Source organism: Mauremys reevesii, linkage group 6 (genome assembly GCF_016161935.1).
Source record: "Mauremys reevesii isolate NIE-2019 linkage group 6, ASM1616193v1, whole genome shotgun sequence".
NCBI lineage: Eukaryota > Metazoa > Chordata > Testudines > Geoemydidae > Mauremys > Mauremys reevesii.
Genome location: NC_052628.1, coordinates 37,429,310 through 37,454,864, shown reverse-complemented (window position 1 = coordinate 37,454,864; position 25,555 = coordinate 37,429,310). Strand labels below are relative to the sequence as shown.

Here is a 25,555-nt window from a genome sequence, read left to right as displayed (position 1 = left end):
ATGGGACAGGCTAGGGGTCAGCCAGGGTCTGAATGGGGGAAGCTCTCTAACAACCCTCCCTGTCCCCCAGGGGATGAAAAACTATAGAAATGGACCAATTTCTGTCACAAGGGTGTGAGGTGTGGGGAATTGTTGAGTGTAAGTATCACCTTCCTCACCCTCAATTCCAACCAGATTTCCACAAATGTAGGGCTCTGCAGTTTCAGGGAGTGTGGCTAGATAACAGAGGCAGAATACTGCTATTCTGCACTTATTATCTTACTTATTCCCCTTCAAATCTGCAGAGATTTCCTCATGTAATATAGTGCTGACCCTCTCTAAGACCTTCCACAAATTGATCCCCTTATAACTCTGTGTGTGTGGTGGTAGTGGTGGGGGGGGGGAGGGAAGGGGAGGGTTTGGGGGATTGCTGTCATAATGGTTCCTGAAGAACCTTACTGCCATTTTGGGAGAGGGGAAGTGGAGACATTGGGAGTAATGCAGAGGCTTCTGGGCCACCAAGCAAACACTCCAGCCCGCCTCAAATATAACAAGATCTGTGGGAAAGCCCTGCAGATATCATGACAGCAACTGGTTTGAAGGGCCATGCTCACCCAGCACTCCAAAAGAGGCAAACAACAAACACCCCTCATGGGACAATTCCAAGGAAATTGCAAGATGAAATTTACTTTCCCCATCCTCCTCCTTTCCATGCAGATATTATGATTTGGCCCACTATAATAGTCTGACATATGGCAATTGCTTTGCTTCCTGTTTTTAATTAGTATTTTTATGCAGACATTTAATTTAGTCATACTACATCAACTCTTCTAAAAAAGCAAATGTGGAAGTTTAGAGTACTACATTCCCCTCTCTTTGAGATTAAGATATGAATCACTAAAGCTTTTATTGAATATTTGAGAAGCAAGCTGTACACAATGGCATGTGGAAAAGCACTAAGGGCTAGACTAAGAGGCAAAATAACAGTTGCAAAAATGCAATCCCCAATGGTGGATTGACTCAAAACAAAGTTTTGACACTAGGCCAGAAATTAAGAAAAAAATAAATTTAAAAATTCAGGGAATTCAGGGAATCCCAGCAGCAGATACGACAACTTGGGAAACTGCTCGGAGACTCTCTGCATTCAGATACAGTGATAAGGGATTCTCTGTTTCTGAGGGGATATGTGTAAAACGTTTCACTGAATTAAGTCTCAGGGATTATCTATATTGGCAAGTTAAAGCACTGGCTCAGGGATGTGAAAAATCACCCTGTATCTATTGGGTTTCCGGGAAACGGGGCGGGCTTAACGGATCCCCCCCCAGCCTAAGGGGAGCAAAAGACAAGTACCTAGTCACTGAAGACTTAACTACATTAAAAAATTGACTTGTCACAGACGACATGTTACTAGCAACAAGCACTCCTGAACCAGTGTTGAAAATGGTTTATTTGCTACCACTGATAGGAGAAAACCATTCTCAGAACTATTACAGAAACAATATTGAGACTTATTTCCTCCAAGTACAAATAAGTGCAAGTGATCAAGTAAGTGTCCTACCCACCTCTTCAAAACTTAGTCAGGTGACAAGTAACAGTAAAAGGCTGAATGGTAGAAAATTATATATCTATCTATATATATATAGTGAAACAGGTAATGAATAGCACTTTTCACTCCATCTTACCAACAAGACTGAATAAAAGCCTGGCTGTATCTCCCACTGCTTCAACTGCTCCTCAGCTGGTTTCAGCACAGCAGTATCTTGACTGGTGGCTTGGGTCAAGACCTGCAGAACAACAGTGCTGGCACTATTGAGATCCATGAAAATCTGATAAGGATATTTAAAAAGGAAAAACATTAATGTACAGATTAATGAAAGATGCTGAACACTGCACTCCCAATCCACCAAACCACCTAAGCACACATTTGGTTTTAATCCCCTTATAGGATCGAGCCCTTACAAAAAAAGTACATACTTTTCTATGGCACGCAACACAATAGTATTTAAGCACTTGAATATATAAATGAATTTATCCTCACTCCACCTATGCAAGGCAGAGTATTGCTCCCCATTTTACAGATGGAAAGCCACTGGGTAATTAAGTGACTTGCTTAAGGAAATCTGGGGCACCATTACAGAACCCAAATTTCTTGAGTCCCAATTTAGTGCCTTATCCACAGAACTATTTTCTCTCTCTAATGCCAATTTTTCCACATTAGTAGCATGCAGCCCATCCTCTCCTAAAATGCTAAGAGAAAACTAGATGTGAGCAATTGTTAAGATACCAGAAAGAATATAAGTTTAGCAGCTTTCAACTTTCAGTGCTGAATTTGCCTATTGACAAAAGAAAAATATAAACATTAAGATTGTGATAAACTATATCCTTAACTTATCCTTTTTTCCCTGGAATGGTACAAGTATTAGGAGGAAGGCAATAAACAGTCCGGTAGCACAGAGGATACAACTGTGGACATAAATTAGCCAAAGTTCTTCCAGTGTCTTTATTTGTATAACAGCGCTTCTGAGAGCATATAAGCTTCATAAGTTTTAGTAGGAGAACAAGCCCACAATCTATGGTTGCGAGTTTTCTCCATATCCAGAGCCTTACAAAAGGTCAGGGTTTCTTGGAGGCGTTTTTTATTAGTTACCTTTCTGCAAAGCGCAACAGGCTCAGAGCAGTACTGTAAGTAGCTTCAACTGTCGCAACAGGCAGAGCACTGCCTGGGATGATATGAAAGTGTCAGATGAGCGAAAATTAAATATTATCTCTTTTGCCTATTCTGAATAAAATGTTGCTTTGTTAAAAGTAACTGATCAATTTCCAATAGTTAATTTACACAATCCCATACATTTAAGCATTTTATACCTGTTTACATGAAGAGGCTAGATTGTAGAGCTTCAAAATTAGAGACAAAAGATACAGAATTTTCTAGGAATATTTGCACTCATTAGGCATCCATATTAATGCACATAAAACTAATTCATCTGAACAGGGAATGCTACTTACTTTTCCACAAAACATAAATTTGTTCTTATGTTTCTTTCCCTTTTAAATGTGAAGTTATAATGAGCTTGCTGTCCAATTAACAAAAAATCAGTTAATGTAACATTTGCTTCTTTTACGTTACTCATGGGGGAATTCTGCAGCAAAAAAATAAAAATTCTGCACATTATATCAAATTCTGCATATTTTATTTGTCAAAATAACGCAATCTAATCACTCTGGTGTCAATTATTTCAGTAATTTATTTAAACTACAATACAATGGATGGAGAATAGGAGTGGGGAGCATTGGAGGAAATTCCTGAACACCCTTGCCTAATAGTAATGCAACTAGGTTTGACCCTTTATTTCTAACTATTAGTCAACAAATATATGCAACCATATGCTCAGTGTTACATCATAGACAACTGAAGAGCAAGTGAGGGTTGGGGAATCAAACTCATAATTTAAATTGGCTACTGACCATCTCCAGAAAGGTAAAAGCAACAAAGAATCCTGTGGTACCTTATAGACTAACAGACGTTCTGCAGCATGAGCTTTCGTGGGTGAATACCCACTTCTTCAGATGCAAGTGCTTTACTGATTAGAAAGGTAAGTAGCAAACAGTTCCTGGAGCACATTCTGATAGGAATTTTTTTCAGCCCAAAAATTTAGACCAGTTCTAATCAGTAAAGCACCATAAGTATTTATAAGTCCATACTGTCCTTTACATCACTCTGGCAATTTAAAAGAGCCTTAAAACTTTTACACCCGTTTTACACTCCTGGGGGAATTCACAAAGAGAATAGGAACAATTCACTAAGCAGGCAGGCTGCTACATTCTGCTCTGTCTGAGGGGACAGTGCCTGTCCCACACCGACCTCCTCAGAAACATACCAAAGCCCTGCCCCTGTACACCATGCATGCTGCAATAGCGAGCAAGAGGGACTGAGTGCGTCTCTCTTTCACACAGTAGAAGGAAGGAAAATAAATTTTGAAAATTATAATAAAACCATAAAAATTGGCAGAGGAAAGTGTAGTAGGAAATTATTTTTTAACTTTTTAAAAACTGACTAGATTTTAAGTTTAAGACTTCCTTTTTAAAACTAACCTATCTTTAAGAAGAAATTGACCCTTTAAAAGTTGGACAATTTCACTAGTTTAGAACATGAATTAATTAATATAATCATGAATTAATAATATAATTAACTAAAATTCTAATTGTACAAATAAATCAGGTACAGCTACAGTTCTGACAAGGAAATTGATATAAAGAAATAAATCAAAGGATTAATTCAGCAAAAGCATGTAAATCTTATATGAAGTTATGGGGTGGTGTAGGGTTATGGGGAGGTTCCCAGTACTGACAACAGGCTGCAGAGGACTTTCCATGTGGTGAAGAGGTCCCAGGCACCCTGCCACAAGGTGTGGGGGAGGTTGCAGTACTGGCCCAGCAGAACAGAAACCCCCAATTATGGCTGCAAGGAGAACAAGCACCTGAGCATGGGGTAGGCCACCCTGATGCTGAACAGTTCCTGCTGAACAAGTGGAGTCATGACAGCAGAGATGCACAGCTGCAGGGGCAGTGACACCTGATACCTACAGGTGCAAGGAAGGCTGCAGTAGTGGTGAGGCAGGGCAGAGGCCTTTGGCCAGGACTGCCAGGAGGAGGATGAGCCACCATACTCAGGGGAGGCCACCCTACTGCGGAATAGCTCCTGCCCAGGGTCAGAGCCATTCAGCAGCATGGACGACTCCTTTGGCTAGGGTCTCATCCTCCTCCAGGTCATAGCTAGGAGGGACCACAGCCTTCCTCACTCCATGCAGGAATCAGAGTCATCAGCCCTGTGACAGCACAGGAATCTCTCTGCAGCTCAGTGTCATGGCCCAGCTCACTAACTCCCAAGACAGCAGGGCTGCAGAGGACTTTCTGTGCTACCAAGGGCCGATGACATCCAATCCCTGCAGGTGCAAGTGCAGGTGAGGGCAGGGAGGCTGCACTCACGTCAACTGTTACCAATAGATTTTTTTTCATTCCTTTCAGTATCTCAGCTGAAATTGATGTTTACCAACATCTATCAATTTAAACTGAATCCTGCCAAGCCTATTTTTATTTAAAATCAAGTCACATCCATCTGAATTATTTCCCCGTCTCACTTCTGAACCAGGAATGGAGCATGCCAAACATTCTGCAGATCTTTCTGCTCTGGAATTTAATACTGTGGCAACAATTCTTCCCAGCATTTGTACACACAGATAAAGGGCTTACCAAAAGCCAGAACGTTGGGCAATATGTAGCTTTGTTGTATCGTTTTATGCAAAAGAAAATGTCATGGATTAAGAAAACATGTATAATGTCAGCACCCAGAATGTGTTCAAGAAACAGCAATGACAACAGCACTTCTTTTAAGAGAAATGGAGGCAGATGGTGTTTGCATCAAAAAAAAATCATTTTTCCAAAAGACCAAAAAAAAAAAAACCATCTGAAAAAGGCACGTCATTGAAAACAAAGACTTTTCCAGAATGTCAGATTATACTTTCCCAATAATACATTTGGCAATAAAAGAGAAATGCAGAATGCACAAAACTGTTGCTTAATAGAAGATTACTTATGAACTATTCCATGATGCATCAGTGAGTTCAATTGTATGAGTTACAATTTCTTAAGAATGCAGGCTATAGTTTTGCTAATTATTTTATCATTTATCCCTTTTACAAGCTCTCATTTTTAGAATGATCCAAATGCTATCCAGATATTAGATTGGCACAGTAACACTTTTATTATTAAGGGGAGTTAAGTTTCACACTTAAAGCTGGAATTCAAGCTCTTTGTTTTGTAATGCAACACTGTGTATGTTCCGTGAGCTTAGAGCACAGAATCTGAGAGTACATCATGAATTTTCTGCAGATTTTTTAGCAAAATCTGTTACTCAGTTTGTGAATTAAAATTAATTAAAAATGGGCCCTTTAAGAATTTTCTGTCCATTGTGTGATCTGTCTCTGTAGCCCTTTTGCTAACAAATGGCTGGTTTGTTATTCACATTTTCCATATAATTAAGACTTATCAGTCAACTTTGAATGTATATTTGAGGAAGTTAAATTTACTTAATTACAGTCTATTAACTGTCTTCTCCTGCCTTTCCCAATATAGTCACAATCTTCCTTTACTCAAAATGGATATTTCCCATAACTTACAATAGAACTAGAAATATTCCTGCCCTCAGTAAATTTCTTCACTGTGTGAATTAAGCCAAATATTTAAAAAAAGAAAGAAATATGGAAAACATGAATTCTACCACGTGCAGCCTTAAGGACCCCTCCTGGATCTTCCTCTTTGTGGATCACCATTAAAGTAGGAATCAACAAACTCTTTAGGAGTGGGTTAAGGAACTATTTAATAAACATCAGAAAAGTGCAGGAAATCAGGACTCCTAGGTTCTTCTCCCAGTTCTAGGATGGAGTGTGTCTACTGGTGAAGAGTAGTGATTAGATGTAGTCCAGCACAAATATTTGTCAGATTTTTTCATAGAGGCAGTGGGGCTGAGTAGATAAGATGGGTCTATGCTACATTACATATCGGGGTTCCATTTCCAGCTCTGCTAGAAAGGATCATGTACTACCTCCCTTACTCTTACTTGTAAAATGGGGTGACTGATACCTTAATACAGAACCTTATTTCTGTGGCTAACACGCAGTCAACCTACATTTCTTTACACTGGACTGCACTTCCACTTGCATCCTCCAGACTGGAACATGCAGTCTCCTCAAAGGACATCACTAATGGTATTTTAAATATCAGCCAGTAAATAGCCTTTAGTGTCATGGAAATTTACCAGCCCAGATAACAAAATCTTCTCACCTACTGTGACAATAACAATACTGAAAACCCTACTATTATTGTACTTTTCATCAAGTAAGTGGGCAAACTGAATGTGGCATGGACTGAAGAATGCTTCATAACAATGCTTGTTAGATTCTTCACAATAAAAGCTAAGGCACTACACTACAAGTACAACCATATCTAATAACCAGTGTATGATTTATCTAAGCTACAAGAAATATGGTTGAGTTGTGTCTACATAGAAGGGTTTTCTCCACACACACAATAACCAAGTGCCAGTCAGGTTTCTGCATTCATATATAAAATCATAATTAGGAGGCATAATATTGGCAAATTCTCGGAAACTTGGATAAGTAATCCCATAGATCCTCAGCAAGGACAGAGTGCACAGAGGTTATTATATCTTAGGTAGCTAAATATTTACTGATTTTTTTAATTTCAGAACTATTGATAAAAATACCTGTCAAAATGTCAGTACCTCTAGTTAGTGAGTGGGGCTAACCTCTCCTTTAGTAGGAATGCCATTTTACTCATCGTTCCTGGTATGGTCCCCAGGATTTCCCATCTGATTATATGATGTGAGACTGAAACTCCATTTCCCAATAGAAAGCACTGAATATGTTGTTGTGCCTTCTATTTTTAAAATAACCTCAAATATGTCTAAAACCCAAAATCATTCTGGTATATTGAACTGCAACTTCACATCTAATTTGCTGTCCAATACAAATCAGGTGACTATATCGTACAAGAAGTCATTTGTACATATTCTGTACTTCACTCTCAGACATTATTAAAAGTATGTACTTTCACACAAACATGCATGCAAACATTTCAACTTGCACCTCTGCCTGTGACTGATTAGATATGCTTTTAAAATACTCCAGCTTAGTAGTGTTGATATTTGTAGTAGTGTTTCCTTCCAACTAGAGCCTCAAACTGTTTTTCTAAAAAAATGATTTTATACTTTGCTAACTGTGGCATCAATGATGCTGTATGTCAAAAGTTTCTACTGGGTTCTGCAAAAATATATAGAAGTAAATTTGCTACTTAAAGTATTACTAGTGTCACACTTACTGGTAACTGAAACAGAAAAAAACTCTAGAAGTATTCTGTTTAAAAATAAGAAAAAAATTGTTATTGTTTTTGCCTGATCTAAGTCATGCAACTCAGCAAAGAAGGAAACTAGATGTAGGTAAGAAATAGTGACAGGATCTTCACATCCATCCTGATTCTGACAAAACTCCAGGTAACACAGAGGGACAAGACTTCTGTTTTGAGATGCTCTTAAAGGAGGTTTATATCCATCATAGAAATGTAAGGTTGAAAGAACTTCAGGAGGTTGTCTAGTCCATCCTCCAACACTAAGATGGAACTAAGTATATCTAGACCATTCCTGTCGTGTTTGTTTAACCAGTTCTTAAAACCTCCAACAACAGGGGCTCCACAACCTCTTTTGGTAACCCATTCTAGGTCTTAACTATCTTTATAGTTAGCATGTTTTTCCTAATATCTAACCTGAATCTTTCTTAGTGCAAACTAAGCAGATGACCGCTTGTCCTACCCTCGGTAGACATGGAGAACAATTAAGCGCTGTTCTCTTTCTGACAACCTTTTATGTATTTGAAGACTTATGTCCCCCATGAGCCTTCTTTTTCTAGACTAAACATGTCCAGTTCTTTCAACCTTTTATCATAGGTCATGTTTTCTAAACCTCTTATTTTTGTTGCTCTCCTCTGGACTCTCTTCACTTTGTTTACATCTTTTTAAAGTGTGAGGGCCAAAACTTGACACAAAGTCATCCACAAATTTCATTAACATACTCTCCATTCCACTATCCAAATCATTAATGAAAATATTGAATAGTACTGGACCAAGGAGAGATCCCTGTGGGACCTCATTTGATACCTCGTCCCAGTTTGACAACCACCATTGATAACTACTTTTTCAGTACAGTCTTTCAACCAGTTGTACACTTAACTTACAGCAATTTCATGTAGACTATATGTTCCTAGTTTGCTTATGATAATGTCAAGTGGGACTGTATCAAGTGAACAAGAGAAACCAAAAATCAGCTCTTAAGTAAAACCAGGGAAGCGGAGGTCAGAGGTGATACCCAAGTGAGGGAGAAGGGGTAGAAGAGCAAAGGAGAGGGTAGACGAGGGTAGGGCAACAAAGCAGTAGTCCAAAGACCAGGGCTGGTGGCAACAACCAGAAGACGAAATCAGATTACTTATAAAATCTTGATGGCAGGAATGGTCTCTTAGTATATGTTTGTACCGCACCTAGCACAGTGAAGCTCCAACCCTGATTGGAGCCTTTGGGTGTTACTGTAATACAAATAATAAATTATAACAATAAGAGGACATTGCAAATGGGAAGATGCCAGAGGGAGGTAGGAGACAATACTTGGAGAGGGCAGCTGATGAGGAAACTGACAATAGCATCTAGCATAAGTAGAAGGGAAAAGTGCCCAAAGGGTGCCTGGGATAACAAAAAAGAATTTCCCTCAGTTTGGTGAGCAGAATGAAGGAGAAGCCCTCCATTCTGCATGTATACATTTAGTGTAAATTTCAGCTGGAATTTTCAATCCAATATAGGTATGCACAATGGAGGATGAGAGGAATATTTCCTACTGAGTTCAAAAGTCAGAAGTCAATGCATTTTTTTTAACTCATGATTTCTTGATCTGTTTTAGATTTTTAAACTTGCAAGGCTGGCAATACTTGCTCCTCTAACTTTTTCACCTCCCCCCACGATTAATAAATAGATTTTATTCCCTCCTTGTTTCTTCAATCTATGCTTTGTAATGTTATTTAATGCACATAATGTAAAACAATAAGTGAGGCAATAAGACAGACATATTGCTATAAATTGAAAAGATATGGAAACAAATTATTAAACAGTAAATCTGTAAGCACCTCAAGGTTAATACGGTATTATGGAAGAGTCAACACAGATTCGTCAAGAACAAATCATGCCAACCCAACCTAGTTTCCTTCTTTACAGGATTACTGGATAGGATGGAAGCAGTCGACATGATATGCCTTGATTTTAATAAGGCTTTTTAGTCTCACATGACATTCTCATAAGCAAACTATAGAAATGTGATCTAGGCGCAATTACTATGAAGTGGGTGCATAACTGGCTAAAAAATCATAGCAAAAAAAGTAGTTTAAATGGCTTGCTGTCAAAATGAGAGGATCTAGTAGGGTATCAGAGGGGTCTGTCCAGGGTCCAGTACTATTAAATATTTTCATTAACTACTTGGAAAATGGGAGTGAGAGTGTTCTTATAAAATTTGCAAATGACACCAAGCTGGGAGAGATTGCAATCAGTTTGGAGGACAAGATCAGAATTCAAAATGACCTGGATAATTTAGAGAACTGGTCTGAAAACAACAAGATGAAAGTCAATAAAGACAAGTGCAAAGTACTACTCTTATGAAGGGGAAAATCAAATAATGCACAAATACAAAATGGAAAATAACTAGTTAGGAACTAATACTGCAGAAAAGGATCTGGGGATTATAGTAATTACCCATATGAAATAACCCTTTCTTATAATGACTGTCATGGTTTATGCTGTAGCAGACTACAGTGTCATTTGGAGATGAGGGCTAACATATACCCATAATGATCATTTGATCCAAAGGCTTGCAAAAGCAATGTGGCTGTCAGTCTCTTAATTTTCAGAGAAGCCAAGATACCATCCAATACATACCATGGAAAAGGTGGGATTATTACATACCACATGTACTAAGGTTATTTTCTAATAAGATTAGAAGAGGGAAGAGTAACTCACCACTACTGTGACAGTCCTTTCTCCAGTTCTCGTGAAAAATGGTGTTGTGAATGGGTCCCAAATCCGGCTTTTTCAAAGACCTCTAAGAAGAGATGGCAATTCTCTAACTGGAAGGCTAATTCTGGAGGAAGGAGGAATCTTTTGGAGGAAGAGGGAAATAATCTAAAGTGAGAAAAGCACAGCCTGTGAAGAAATATGGAGCTAATACCTCAGTCCTTCCAGTTTCCCCAAGAAGAAGCAAGGAAGCCAGAAGAAAACTGTGGGGTTGGAGAAATGGATAATAGCCCACTTTCTCCTCCACATCAAACGGAAATACTTTGATATATCTGTACAATACAAGACTAGCTAAGGCTATGGCTACACTACGAGGCTTTTAGGGACACAGCTGTGCCGCTACAGCTGCGCCGCTAAAAGGTACACAGTGTAGCTGCTATTTATCAACAGGAGAGAGCTCGCTTGCCAACAAAAAACTTCCACACACCCACGAGCAGCAGCGGCTGTGTTCACAGCTGTTTTTTGTCGGTAAAACTTTTGTTGTTCGGGGGGGGGTAACATTCGTGAAAGACAAAAGTTTTTTGGACCAAGTGCCAGGATAGACAAAGACTAAGAATAATCCTGAGCAGTCTTCTCTGCACCTAGAACAGTAAATGGCATACTGTTTCAGAGTGGTCCTGTATCTTGTCTCTGACCCTTAACAGTACCAACTACTTCAGAGAAAGGTGCAAAAAACCATGTAATGGATAATTATGGAATAACTTGCACAAAAGAGAAGTTTCTTTCACCTTTCTCCTTGCTTCTCCCCATCAACCTATGTTACAAACAATTCTTATTTTTTCTTCTACAACATAGAGAACAAATCTGATCCTCTCTGTTCTAAGAGCTGAAACCTTCCTCCACACCCCGATTAGACCCCATTTTGATTGTTGCCACCTTTCCTCTGCCCTACGCAGCACTCACATCTCCTCTCCATACAAAACACAGCAAGGGAAGGCACGTTCCTGGTCTGACACGACCATCTCAAACATGCCCTTGGAATCCTTGCACTAGCTCCACACTAATCACCACATCCATTTTTTTAAAGGTTGTGCTCCCTTTAAGGGACCCACAATTAACACATCCAAGTCTTGGACCTCACCGCCTCTAGCATCCTCCTCTCACCCTCCCGCCCCCGTTCCGCTAATTATCCCTGCCGAGGTGCGAGTAGGATCCTTTATCCTACGTGCTTCCACGGGGGATAAACTCGCTGTACTGCTGGGCAGGAGGGCGAGGTAACTAACGGGCGAGCCCCTCGATGTGGACTTTAGCGATCTCTCGGGACTTTTCCCAGGATGCACATTGGGGTCCCGAGGCCGCCTCTCCCACGGCGCGGTGCTGGGGCCCTGCCGGCCCGGCGGCACGGGCGGCGGCGGCTGGGGCGTTCGCTCCCCCGGTCCGGGCGCTGGCACAGGTGAGTCCCGCCACGCACAGTCCCCAGCCCGGCCAGACTCTGCCAGCCCCCGGGGCCCGACCAGCCACCCCTCAGCGCCCGGGCTCACCGTTGGGTCAGAGCCGCTGCACGTGACGCGACCCCCACCTCTTCCGGAGCTCGCGCCACGAGCCGGGACCATTCGGCAATCGGCTCTAGCTAGAGCAGACACGCGCCCCCCCCCTCCGGCGCGTATTACTTGCGTCATCCAAACGCGACAGTCCTATCCCGGCTTCCTCCTGCTGTGTTGTGCGGTGCGCGTGCCTGAGGGGCTCGCCGGGCGCCGCCATGCCGAAAGTCAAGGCGGAGAAGCGGTGCCGGCAGCAGCGCCGTGGGGGCCAGGGCCCGGGTGAGTGCGCGGGCCCGGCGGGAGAGGGAGCTGGCCCAGGGCTGGCGTGTGCCGCTGCTCTCCGCCCCACAGGCAGCGCTGGGGGAGAGGGGAGCCCCGACGGGTGGGCGCAAAGGAGCCGAGGCTCCGCGCGCCGCGGGCGGAGACGGTGTGGGGCCGGCACTCGCTCCCTGTGACGCTCTCAGCAGCCCCGCCGCCATCGGAGTCGCCGGTAGGGAGGGTCCCGGCGGCCCCCAGGAGCGCCGGTCTCTTGGAGGCGCTGCCGTAGCCTTCCCGTCTCGGCTGCGGCCTGCGGGCTGGAGCTGTGCGCGGGGAGGCAAAGCCCGGCGGGAGCCTCGAGCGGTCTGGCGGCTGCAGTCTGCCCTCCTCGGTGTCCCTAGTGAAAGCTGATGAAGCCGCGGGCTCTGCTAGGAGCCCTGGCCGGGCTAGTGCAGGCTCTGCTTGTGTTAAGATCGCCTTAGAACATGCTTCTTCTGCAAGCCCTTTGGATGATGGCCTCCACTCCAAGCACTGAGCTTCGGTACGGGTATTGCATGTGCTAGGGCTGCGATGTTTGCGTTTAATTTACGCCAAGTTTCCTAGTTCATGAGAGCTCCTGGCTTGCGCTTGTATACTGGCGAGCATGCTGTTGTCACTCCCGTTTTATTACTAATATGCAGCTGTGTAAAAAGCCAAGATCCCTATCCTAAAAGAGCTCTATCTAAATGCAATAGTGAAAAAAGTAATTGTGGTTTTAGGATCCTAGCAGTAGTGTTGATGTGTAATTTATTGCTTTAACCTGAGTATAGTGTCACCAATAATTTTCTTATTGTTTTACATTTGTTGTTCCCAATATCACTAATAATGGTATTTCCAGCTGCAGTGGTTGATACTGTGGGCTCCCCTGCTTCTGGAATGTCACTACTCCTAAATGCCAGCCTTTACAATCACAAGGGCTTTGTATACTCCAAGGGGATCAGTGTACTACACACAGATCAATGGAGGAGAGAGGCAGTGGTTGTTATACTTAATGTCTTAGAATATGACACCTGGAATTCGCCACTGTCAGGAGATAGAGTACTGGGCTTGATGGACCGTGGGCTGGACCCAGTATGGCCATTCTTATGTTTACACTACAGAGGCACAATTGCGGCATTGCAGCTGTAGCACACCTAGACAGTGGGAAGAGGTTTTTCAGTCAGTGTGGGTAATCCACCTCTTTGAGAGGTAGCAACTTTCTGTCATCCTACCTGCATCTATAGTGGGGGTTAGGTCAACCTAACTGTCACACAGGGCATGAGCTATTTCAGAGCCCTGAGCCATGTAGCTAGGTGGACCTAAGTTTTAGGTGTAGACCGGGTGTTAGACTGGTAAAGTGGTCTAGTTCCAGTAAAAGAATGTGACTCGCTGCTTTAGAAGTATAAAATCTAGTTTGCTGTACCAAAAGAACTGTGATATTTTTAATGATAGTGATATAACTGGCTTGGTTATACCTTATTTTAGGTATCATGTTCAATACTGGAATTGGCCAGCACATCCTGAAAAATCCCCTCATTGTTAACAACATTATAGAGAAGGTTGGTAATAACTGGACCTAACTAATTAAAATAGTTGTCCTAAGAGTTTCATTCAAATGTTCTGTCTCAAAATATTTTAAGGCAAATGCTTGTAAACAATTTGCAGCGCTACTTAAAGTTGGATACTGTGTAAGTCTGAGGTGCTTAATCCCTTCCTGGCCTTTTGAAAGGTATGAGAAATGTTAATTCAAGATGTACAGTTGGTGAAAGATTTTCTAAGTGCTTTCTCTCTTCCTTCAGAATGGCCATGGGTAAAATCCAGGTGAAGTCAGTGGCAAAGCTCCCATTATCTTAAGTGGAGCCAAAGTTACACGGAGGGTTTTGTGTGCACACACAGATATGATTACCTAATGGCTACATTTTCAAAAGGTTGCATGCAATTGAAAGTGAAACTGTTGGGCAACTTTGCTTTTGCATTGAAAACAAGTTATCCAGATCTATTAACCATATACAGGATCAGCTTCATTAATGTCTGCACATAGAATACCTAGTTAAAATTACTTTGCAATATTGTTTTTTTATTATTATTATTATTATTATTATTATTTATTGGTTTCCTCATTTGATCTCATTTGTTCTTAGGCTGCCTTAAGGCCCACGGATGTTGTTCTTGAAGTAGGACCTGGAACTGGTAACCTGACAGTAAAAATGCTAGAGAAAGTAAAAAAGGTAATAATGAGTTAGGAAAAATTCATCTTGACTTTTCACTGAACAAACTGCTACTTAGTAGATGAACAAATGAAAAAGTGTCCAACTGCTCTATTCAAACGGAGGGGAAAATAATGTATCTATTCCTTTCTGGGTGTTCATGTCCTTCTCTCTGTACAACTCCACTGATCAATTAAAATTACATTGAGTATCTGATTGTCAAATATTCTTAGGGCAGGTCTACACTACCCGCCGTATCGGCGGGTAGCAATCGATTTCTCGGGATCGATATATCGCGTCTCATCTAGACGCGATATATCGATCCCCGAACGCACTCATGTCAACTCCGTAACTCCACCAGCGCAAACGGCGGTAGCGGAGTCGACATGGGGAGCTGCGGACGTCGATCCCGCGCCGTGAGGACGGTAAGTAATTCGATATCAGATACTTCGACTTCGGCTACGTTATTCACAAAGCTGAAGTTGCGTATCTTATATCGATTTTTCCCCATAGTGTAGACCTGCCCTTTAGCTTCACTTTAAATGCACCATTCTTACTCTATCTACTGCATTAACATTTGTGTTGGATCTTTACCAACAGGTAAAGAGTTGTGCTTTACATGTGTAGTTCTCTTCAATGGCCTTGTTGTCCTTCTGAAATTTTAATATAGTCTGATACTTTTGTGATAGAAAATGTGCATATCCTAATGTAAGCTTTTTAAAAATGTCTGTAACAAAAGCTATTCTTACTCTGAGATAATAGCAAGTAGTCTATTCATAGTTCTGATTTGGTTAAAGTTGCAAATATAACTCTTTGTTTACAGGTAATTGCTTGTGAACTTGACCCACGACTTGTGGGTGAACTTCAGAAGAGAGTCCAGGGCACGTAAGTACTAATACTGGAAATAGCTCCACTGCATTTTAGGGGTCTGACCTCTTTAGAAATCTGTGTTTCTAAATATTTGGAAATAATGGAAATATTTTTTCCATTCCTAGATGCCTAGCAAACAAACTAGAAATAAAGGTTGGAGATGTGTTGAAAACCGACTTACCGTTCTTTGATACATGTGTAGCTAACTTGCCTTATCAGGTAGGGGCAAAGCAATTGCAGTGGAATAACAGTTTACATGAATTTTTGATGGTACTTGCTTAGAGAGGAAATACTAACAGTGTCACTCTTTTTCCCTAGATTTCTTCACCTTTTGTTTTCAAGCTGTTGCTGCATAGACCCTTTTTCAGGTATATAGACAAGACTCTGGATTATCTAATGCAAAACAAAGGCTAATTTTACAAAACATCTGATTTGGGATTATTGTTAAAGATATCAGCCCTGCAAACCACTAGTCAAGAACTCTCCTCAGCATAGTACTCCCAATGGCCATTGCCAGTGCCAAAGTGTTAAACACCTAGGAAGAATTTGAGACTTGGCATAACCAAGTGCAGCTCCCACTAAAGTAAACAGGAGTTTGCTCCTGCTTATTCTAGAAAAGACAACCCCAGGCCTAAGCAGAGTGTCTAAAAAGTTATGGAGAAGTAGAGCAGATTTGGACTGGAGGGTGGTGGGGTGTCTCCAGGGAGATCAAAGCAACTGTATGTTTAGTATATGGTTGCGTAACTTGCTTAAGTGCTCTTGCTGATAGTTTAACTTGAACTGGAGTACTGCTATTGCTGATGCCATTGACTGGAAACGAAGGACTAGTGGAGATATCTACTTTTGCTATTTCTTTTTCTAAAATTAGATCAGTTTTGAAATGCAAATAGCTTACTTTTATTCTAATTTGGCAGTTCTGCAGATTCAGGCTCGTTGCTGCAGTATTAATTAGTGACATTAAGTACCAGTATGCCTATTAGCAGTCAGCAAACTTGTCATGAACAATGCAAGGTTGGTGATCAGCACTTTTTTAACTTAGTGAAATACCAAAAAACAATTAAAATCAGTGGAGGCTGTTAATTTACTATTTTAACAATTTTACTCGGGAAAGTTCATTTGAGAGGAAACCTCTGGCTTTCAGAGGTCCAGAATGAGAGGTATAAGCAGGTGGAATTATTTCACATAGGTCATACATGTAAGACTGAGACTAAATTCTCTTACTTTCCTTCTAACCACTAGGTACAAATAGCCAGGTTCAGACCAAGAGTAAGCAGGTGCTATAGTGGGTTTGCTATAGTTGTGCCTGACTTACATCAGGGCTGAGGTTCTCTAACATGAGTGTATGACACATCTCTGTTTGTTTGCCTTTAAAATAAAAAGCCAATAATCTACAAGTAATAGAGCATCTATGAATAAACTATTTGTGATATAGCACTCATGTTTTCATTTCTTTACGTCTCAGGTGTGCAATACTTATGTTTCAGAGAGAATTTGCTCTTCGTTTGGTTGCTAAACCAGGGAATAAACTATACTGCAGACTCTCAATTAACACTCAGTTATTAGCCCGTGTGGATCATCTAATGAAAGTAAGTGAAACTACATCTATAACTAATGTAGGAATGTATGTCAGAGTGAGGAGGCTTTCTCAAGAATGTGAATATTTGCTTCCTGCTATTTGAGAGAGTTACCTAATTTTTAATGATTAACAGGTTGGAAGGAATAATTTCAGGCCTCCACCCAAAGTTGAATCCAGTGTTGTCAGAATAGAGCCAAAGAACCCTCCACCACCTATTAATTTTCAGGTAAGATTCAAATACTGCAGACCATATCCAATAAAATAACTGAATAATAGTACTGTTTGATGTTTCATTCTGTATGCTCTTTCAAATGGTGTAAAAGCAACACAATACAGCTCATGTAACCTACATTAGCAGTGTTAAAGGGTTTTTTAAAAAGAGTTTATATAGGCCTAACTCCATCGTATCAATAGACTAGACCAGTGGTTTTCAACCTTTTTTCATTTGAAGATTCCTAAAAGATTTCAAATGGAGGTATGGACCCCTTTGGAAATCTTAGACACAATCTGCAGACCCTCAGGGGCCTGCAGACCACAGGTTGAAAATCATTGCACTAGACAATCATTGACTTTCCATTGTACCTCTCCCCTTCTTGATCAGACTCTCATCTAAGTATTTTTCCAACATTATCTGGATGCCCCAACAGCAGTTCAAACTCAACTTTCCTCAAAACCCCTTTTCCTTCCCTGGAAGTGACACAGGCCAGGTTCGCTATGGTTAGGTTTGTCTCAGACTGAAAGATAAAAGCTCCTGCCAGCAGCTTGTGGTGATAATACCTAGCTCTTTTGTAGCACTTTCCATCTATAGACCTCAAAGTGCTTAAAAGACATTTATGGCTGTTGGCAGTATTTAGTTGATCAAGAGCAAAGAAGAGTCCTTTAGGACGCAGAGACTATGCACTCTTGCTGAAGATCGACACTCCAGGGCAATATTACTGTAGACAGTTACTAAGGTGTTTCCCTTTTTTACATATCATCATCCCAGTTTTGCCCAGGTTCAGCCAAATGTTCTTCATCCATATGACTTCTAGATATCTGGGTGATTGTCCAGTTAGCAGTTCAGTAATGCCTGCCTACCTTTGCCAGTGAAGTATTTAGCTTGTCAATTTGTACTATATTGTACAGGACTGAGCCGTGTTGTGCTATTACTAAGATTTACCTCTTTGTCTTTGTTCTGTCATGAAATTAATAGTAGATAGTCTGGCCTGGTTATTAACAGTTGTGTATTGCTTCAGACAAATGTTGTTGTGCATTTTGTGTTTCAGGAATGGGATGGTCTAGTAAGGATAGCCTTTGTCAGGAAAAACAAGACACTCTCTGCAGCATTTAAGTAAGTTATTTCTATTAGAGGTTTTTTTCAAAGTTTAAGAGTTTATCTAATTGCTTGTTTTGCCTACAAAAATGCCTAGCAATCCTCCAATCTAGTTCTGTAGCAAGCCTTGCTTCAACAACCATATTAGTAAGACCATTCAGGCATCCCCATAGTGCAAGGCTAGACAGTTTACACCAGGGGTCGGCAACCTTTTCAGAAGTGGTGTGCCGACTCTTCATTTATTCACTCTAATTTAAGGTTTCGGGTGCCAGTAACACATTTTAATGTTTGTAGTCTATAATATATAAACTATTGTTGTGTGTAAAATAAATGAAGCTTCTAAAACATTTAAAAAACCTTATTTAAAATTAAATGTAAAATGCAGAGCCTCCCAGACTGGTGGCCAGGACCCGGGCAGTGCGAGTGCCACTGAAAATCAACTTGCGTGCCGCCTTCAGCACGCGTGCCATAGGTTGCCTACCCCTGGTTTACACTGTGATCATGGAAATCTTATACAGTGAAACCTTTACATGCCAAATAGGCAGGCAGCTGCCTTAAGAGATCATCCAATGTGTTCAGTACAGGTGCTTCATCTTTATTATAAAAACCTCTGAACAGCCACTCAAGTCACAACTTGTTCTTTTAAAAAAACAGGTTTCACTGCAGATACAGTTAGACTTCTATATCAATGGTTGACTCACTGTATTGACTCACTTTCAGATCAAGTGCGGTGCAGCAGCTGCTGGATCAGAATTATCGAATTCACTGTTCTATACATAATATTGTAAGTATAGTGGTTTTCCTTTTTAATGTGTTAAGTGTAACATACAAGGTAAGCTAAATATGAGATGTAAAATTCAAAAGCAGCAAGACGGTACAAAAAAACTTTCATCCAGAAGTTAAAACCTATCAGAACAAACATTACCTAAGAGTACCTTTTAGAATAACAGAATATCTAAAATAAAGAGAATTCTAAGATCCTCTAAACTATAATGAAGGTTTACATGAGAATTTAGAAACAAAGGATATATTGAGATTCCACTGATGTCTCTAGGGGTGTAATTTACTCTCCTCCCCACCTAAGGGCTGCTCAGAATTTGGCATAGTATAAAACCATTGACACAGCATCTATTTGAAAATATTTCTAGTGACTCATCTGCAGTGAGTTCGAAGTTGTTTACAGAAATCTAGAAACCAGGCATACATTGATCCATTTTAAAAAAAAATAATTTAGCTCTTTTAATAAGATCTATTCCTGATCCTTAGAAGAGAATGGTGAGTCGGGCTAACTTCAGCTACAGCAATCTGTTATGTATAGAATTGTGCTTAACATCTAAAGTGCTTTTTTTATTCAAAATATACAGTAGTTCCACTGGCTAATGTAGCATTCACTATGCTGTCCAGTTCTTTAGTCTTTCTAACTTGCATGGTGTTGCATCAAAACTTCCAGTTTGCTCTGGGGATATACATTATTCAAAAATAAATTTCTCTTAATACTTTATAATCTTCTCATTGTGCATATAGAGCCAACCATTGATATAAAATCAACAGCTTTTTAATTAGGTAGCTGTAGAACCTAAGTAGTCTAGAAAAATAACTACATTATCTAAAACATTTATCCACTCATTGTTTTTATCCTGATTTTCTTCTTCCTGAGGGCAAGAAGAAGTGGTGTATAATTTCAGGGGGCTTGTGTCTGACAATGATTAGTTGACCTAACCTAGGATTCAGTGTTTGTCTGGTTGGCAAGATGGCTGTATCAGGATCAATATAATATCCATAATTTTAAATGTCTTCAATGTAATTGCTTAATATTTCAGTAGTTTAATATTGTTTTAAGGGAGAGTATGAAGTTAAGCTGGGCCACACAGTATTTTGTGTGTTTTGAATTCTGCAAACATTTAAACTCATTCTTTTGTATTTGAACCTCTTCGCGCCACGTTTTTAGTCTGTCTATTGCACTAAACAGTGCAAGATTCTGTATTTTAAAGAACCAGATAAATAAGGTGTTTGTTTAAAATTGCACTGGACCTCAGTTGTTTGGGGTAGGGATAGTTGTTTTTAAGCTAATATTTAGCATTTTTTTTGGTACAGCTGAGGGTAAATCAAGTTGAATTTCCAGGTTTTACTGTCACTGGTGTCTAATATACTTTGTCTATAATAGTTTAAATGTATAATAGCATATCCACCTTGGGGTTTGAGGTATCAGCGCAAACATACAGGAGCCAGCATCTTTTGCTAAATTCAGTGTGGATGAGCTCAACTTTAAAATGGGTTGAGATGAGTTTCCAGCAGGTTTAAGTGGTAATAAAACTAGAACTAGCGTAGTGTTCGATGGGTGGGGTTTTCCCTTTTGGACGCTTAAAATCAGGTCCAGGCTACCTAATCAACACCTGCATGCTTGGCACAGAAAAGTTATATCTGCACTTAAAGTAGCACGTAGAGTACAGACAGTGCACACCTGGCCAGCACAGGTATAAATAGCAGTGTAGCTGGTGAGGCACGACTTAGGCGACTAGAGTGCCCTACCCGCGCGTTCTACATGCCCAAGCAGTGCCTCCCACATCGACACTGTTATTTTTGGTGTTGTAGTGTCCCACTGCCAGCGCCTTTCCCCACCACAGTGAAAGGTTCCAGTGGGTACAGACAGCAGGAAAAGGCCCTAGGAGTTCCCTGCTGCCTCTCCACTGCTGAAGTCTTTTTCTGCTACACATAGCTACACCCTGTAGTGATAACTGTGGATGCAGCTTGCCTTTCGCTGTTGCTTGTAGCTGCATGTGTAGTGCTTGTACTCTGCACGCTAAGCGTAGACATAGCCAAAGATGCAAGCAAAAAAAAAATATAGATTTATATTCTAGTATCACAAGAACCTCTGATGTAGGTGCTGAATGAATGTAGAGGTAGGCATGGTTCCTTCTTCTTTTTCAGGTATATACATACCTCCCAACATTCAAAGTAGCTAAAGTAGGTTGGATACTGCCTCCAGGGACTGAGAGGACAGGTTGGGGGGACGGGGCGGATCCTGTCCTCTGCGGGGGGCAGGAGGGGAATTGCAGGGTGAGTGCAAAGCAGGTTGCTCTGCAGTGGCAGCTCCTGTTCTGCAGGGCTGGCTGGCCGGCCGGTACTGTGACTTGGACCCTGGCACATGGGTTGCAACACTGCTCAGGTTTAGCCCACCTGGGCCAAATCTGAGTGAGTGATGTTGCAATCCTGTGCACCAAGTGGCAAGGCCACTCACTCAAATTTGGGGGTCAGGCCAAACCTAAGTAGTGTTGCAAACATGGACAGTAGGGCCCTGGTCACAATGCCTGGAGCAGGGAGCCTAGTCCAGCCAGTCACATGGGGCAGGCGCTGCTTCAGCTGGGGGTTTGTGTATCAAAGCGGGACAGTCCTGCAAAACCCAGGCTTGTTGGACAGTCTGTGTATACCTTGACTAGAAAACAGCAACCTGAATTTTTATTCTTTAAAGCATTTTTCATCTGGAATGGTCAGTCACTTTGATGTATAGCAAAGCTTGGGCATGGGTACCTGAAGACTTGTGGAATGAACAAGCTTTTAAAAGTCATAAGTTATTTCTTCAACATTAATCTGTATTGCAACTTACATTGACAGGAAATACCAGAAAACTTCAAAATTGCAGAGAAAATACAGATGGTTCTAAAAAATACAGGTTTCTCAGAAAAACGGGCTCGCTCAATGGATATAGATGACTTCATTAGGTAAACTCATGCTCTCTGAATTCCCTTCATACTTGAAACACTTACTGTGCTCTGTTCTAAGAATGCAGGCACATCTTTCATATAAAAAAAACGGATTTGCATCGGGTTGGATTCGGGAAAAAGTAGTGATATCCCAAACATTACCCTCTTTTGATATGAGATGTCGAACTATTGACATGTTATAGATCCAGTGAGGACATTACTGTAAATATAGGGAAAACTACCTTAGTACACTCTTTAATGCTAGTAGTCTAGGATGATATTAGGTCCAATACTGAATATATATGAAAACAATGGGGATTTTTAACACAAGACTGAGTCTGTTGTAAAGTTCTAAACTAGTAGGAATTGAAATTTGTGCTGTATTTAGTTGAAAACTTACCCTAGACCAGGGGTTCTTAACAACCTGTATGGGCTGTGGGAGGACGCAACCAAAAACTATAATCCAAAGGGGGGACCTAGTTCAAAAAGTCTGAAAACCGCTCAGGGTGCGGGGGGGGAGGGTAGCTGGGGCTGTGTGGGTGCAAGGGGGTAGCTCAGGGTGCAGGGAGGCAGTAGCTAGGGGCTGTGTGCAGGCAGGGGAGTAGCTCAGGGTGCAAGCAGGGGCTGAGTATGGATTGGGGGGGCTCCTAGTGCAGCTTCAGCTCCTCCGCCCCCCCCTGCTGCTCTGGGGGGCGGGGAGGAATTTGTGGGCTTCAGCCTCATGCTGCTCCCAGCTGGAGGGGGGGTTGCTGTTGGCTTCAGCCCTGTGCTGCTCCCGGCTTGTGGGGGGTGGCACAAGCTATAGCGCTGGGGGCATTGGGTTTCAGCCCTGGGGCTCTGGACCCCCTGCAAGAGCTCGCAGACCCTTGGGCCACAGATCCCTGGTTGAGAACCGCTGCCCTAGACTCCAATTATCTCAGTTTTTTGTGAGGGGCATTATTTATAAATCCTTAAATTCATTATTACACATGATGCCACACACAGGCTGAGGGCAACATAGCAACGTACATTTAATCAAATTTGTGTTGAAAAGGAGCTTGACAGTTGGATTACATAAGGCTGAGAGAAGTAGTTTATCACCACAGATGAAGATCCTGATCCCTTGGTATGAAGAAACAGTATATGGCTTAAACTGCTGCTTACAGCATTCTGGAGTATCTAAATCTCATTCCATAACTTCCATTATAAGAGTAGGACAAGTTACCTCTAATTTTCATCTTTCCTGAGTCTTATACATCTCTCCCTCAGCCTCTCTTTGAGGTTCTAGACACATTACAGAATTCTGAAACTGCAGCTGTTATATTAATGACCATGTGTTCTCTTGTTGCTTGTCATAAAATTAAGCAGTAGAAATCCCCTTTTACTGTGTAGCTTCAGAATATTTGAGGCACAGTGTTTACTCAAATGTAACACAGTCTGTTAAAGAAATGGCCTAGAACACTTAAGTACAAGGAAGTACTCACTTGTTTTCCTTTCTATATTGTTATCTATTCATTGTTTAGGAAATGTGTCCAGGTAGTCGGGTATTTGACTCAGGTGGAGAGGAGCTACACCCAAAAGGGTAGTTTATGCTATAACTAATCCCAACTTCTTGGCATAAGTGACTCAACATGTCTTGCTGCTGTGACCATCTAAATCAAGTGCTGTTGTTTGAATAGTGAAGGTTAAACTGACTGGTAGACAGGGTTGCTCTCAAATTACATCTGTCCTGAACTTCCAAAGCTGAGTGCTCACTACTAGTCCTTACCCCACACCTATTAACAGCTCCTTGCTGTAAGGACTGGAACAGAAAGCAGTATTAAGACTTCTCTCTTCTTACTTCAAATACGCACTCCCTTCGTCAAGGTAGTAAGTGTTACTGTGTGAAGTACAAATTGATATACATTGACCATTTTAATTTTTCAGAGTGCTGCATGGCTTCAATTCAGAAGGCATCCACTTTTCATAAATGGCTGAACAGGGAACATTTTACATTCTCTGGGGAGAACAGAAATGTGACATCAACGAAGGTGTTCGTAGGAGGAAGAACTCATGTTGAGAGCAATCACCAGCAGACAAAGTATGACTATTTTGCAATAACTGCTCAGAAGTACTTATTTGAGGACAATAGCTGTAAAAGTGCTGTGTAACATTTTAAAATTGTAACTGTGAAGACTAAAGCTATGTGCCTTTTATCCCCATTAGAGCACCTTTTAAATGTACCCCATGATATGAAGTGGCTCCAAAAGCCCCAAAATAAACCCTTCCTTCCCTGACTTTGCACCTTCTCCTACCATTACAACATTCAGAATGGAACTCAAACCTCTGTTTGTTTGGCCACCACAGAACTATTTGTAGACTGGTGGCATAATGCCAATTCATGGGAGTTTAGAATAAATTAACTTAAAAAAAAATGAAGCATGTATCTCTTTAACCTTTCCTTTCTGATAGCTACCACAGGCCCTGGACTATTGGAGAAATTGCTGCTAGAATGAGCAGATCACCACAGTATACGTTCTAGATCGGGGTAGGCAACCTGCGGCATACAAGCTGATTTTCAAATGGTACTCAATGAAGCTTCTTAAACATTTTAAAAACCTTATTTACTTTACATACAACAATCGTTCAGTTATATTATAGACTTATGGAAAGAGACCTTCTAAAAACGTTAATGTATTACTGGCACACAAAACCTTAAAGTAGAGTGAATAAATGAAGACTCAGCATACCACTTCTGAAAGGTTACTGACCGCTGTTCTAGATGTAGAAGCAGTTAACACTCTTGGGCACGTTGTCTGTGCAACCTAATAGCAAGAGAATGGTAGGCTTCAAAAAGACAGAACAGTTCTTTTGCCTGGTACAGTCCTCTTAAATATCCAATCTTGTTTTCAGCTGCAGTTACATCTGTTACTGCTAGACCCTGAATTGCATTCAGAGGCAGCTAAGAATATACTATTATTTTCACATAACAATCTTCAGTAACAATGCAGTTTGACTGAAACATTGTATGGTGCCTTTAAACTTTCTTAAACTGCCTTAACCATACTGTACACTTAAGTACGCCATCTGTTATAAACCTCAAAGTGCTTTATAGGGCTGGGTAAGCAGTATTCTCTTATTTCACAGATTGTAACTGAGGAGCACAGGTTAAATGTCAGTGGCAGACCTGGGAACAGAGATCACCAGCACACTGTCCATATGGCCTTCTTACACAAATAACCCTAGGATATGCAGTAACAGCACTGGCTTTTCACTAAACTGCATACATTAAATACTATAACCTGTGTATATCTAGTCTCAATAGAGATCCATATACTTAAATATTTATATCAAAATTCTAGGCAGTTGTACAGTACTGAAGTGCTATATATCAGATATTACCAGGTTACTATTCCAGGCAAGCAGGAGAGGCTATTTCTTGCATAATTTCCCCCCTTACATCTCCCTTTAAATTCTTAACATAGAAGTTTACTGCCTATATTCAGTTACAATGCTAG

General features: G+C 41.0%; 2 protein-coding genes across 14 annotated transcripts in view; one reads left to right on the top strand and one right to left on the bottom strand.

The window, feature by feature from the left end:
• IPO11 (importin 11) overlaps window positions 1-12,271 on the bottom strand; it is a 232,774-nt gene extending 220,503 nt beyond the window's left edge. For 5 of the 10 annotated variants that reach the window (XR_005600208.1, XR_005600209.1, XM_039543641.1 and 2 more), the window contains exons 1-4: window positions 12,138-12,271; window positions 10,603-10,740; window positions 2,986-3,119; window positions 1,662-1,805 (exon numbers count right to left, since the gene is read on the bottom strand). Coding sequence is in view for 8 of the 10 variants with exons in the window: in XM_039543641.1 (XP_039399575.1) it covers window positions 1,662-1,805; window positions 2,986-3,000 (159 nt within the window). In the remaining 2 variants the exon portion in view is untranslated. Of the gene's footprint in view, window positions 1-1,661; window positions 1,806-2,985; window positions 3,120-10,602; window positions 10,741-11,559; window positions 11,993-12,137 lie in introns of those variants that run through there. The other 5 variants (XM_039543646.1, XM_039543645.1, XM_039543643.1 and 2 more) reach the window with 5 other exon arrangements.
• DIMT1 (DIMT1 rRNA methyltransferase and ribosome maturation factor) lies at window positions 11,924-24,334 on the top strand. 4 transcript variants are annotated; one of them, XM_039543655.1, is made up of 12 exons: window positions 11,924-12,049; window positions 13,899-13,972; window positions 14,555-14,641; window positions 15,444-15,505; window positions 15,616-15,709; window positions 15,809-15,858; window positions 16,953-17,076; window positions 17,200-17,292; window positions 18,332-18,396; window positions 19,099-19,162; window positions 21,991-22,097; window positions 23,985-24,334. In XM_039543655.1, the coding sequence occupies exons 2-12, from the start codon at window positions 13,904-13,906 to the stop codon at window positions 24,025-24,027; spliced, it is 858 nt and encodes a 285-aa protein (XP_039399589.1). In that variant the 5' UTR covers window positions 11,924-12,049; window positions 13,899-13,903; the 3' UTR covers window positions 24,028-24,334. The 4 variants fall into 4 exon arrangements, with proteins under 4 accessions (XP_039399589.1, XP_039399587.1, XP_039399590.1 ...); XM_039543653.1 differs by lacking the exon at window positions 11,924-12,049 and adding an exon at window positions 12,205-12,416; XM_039543654.1 differs by lacking the exon at window positions 11,924-12,049 and adding an exon at window positions 12,716-12,936.
• The last annotated feature ends 1,221 nt before the right edge of the window (window positions 24,335-25,555 follow it).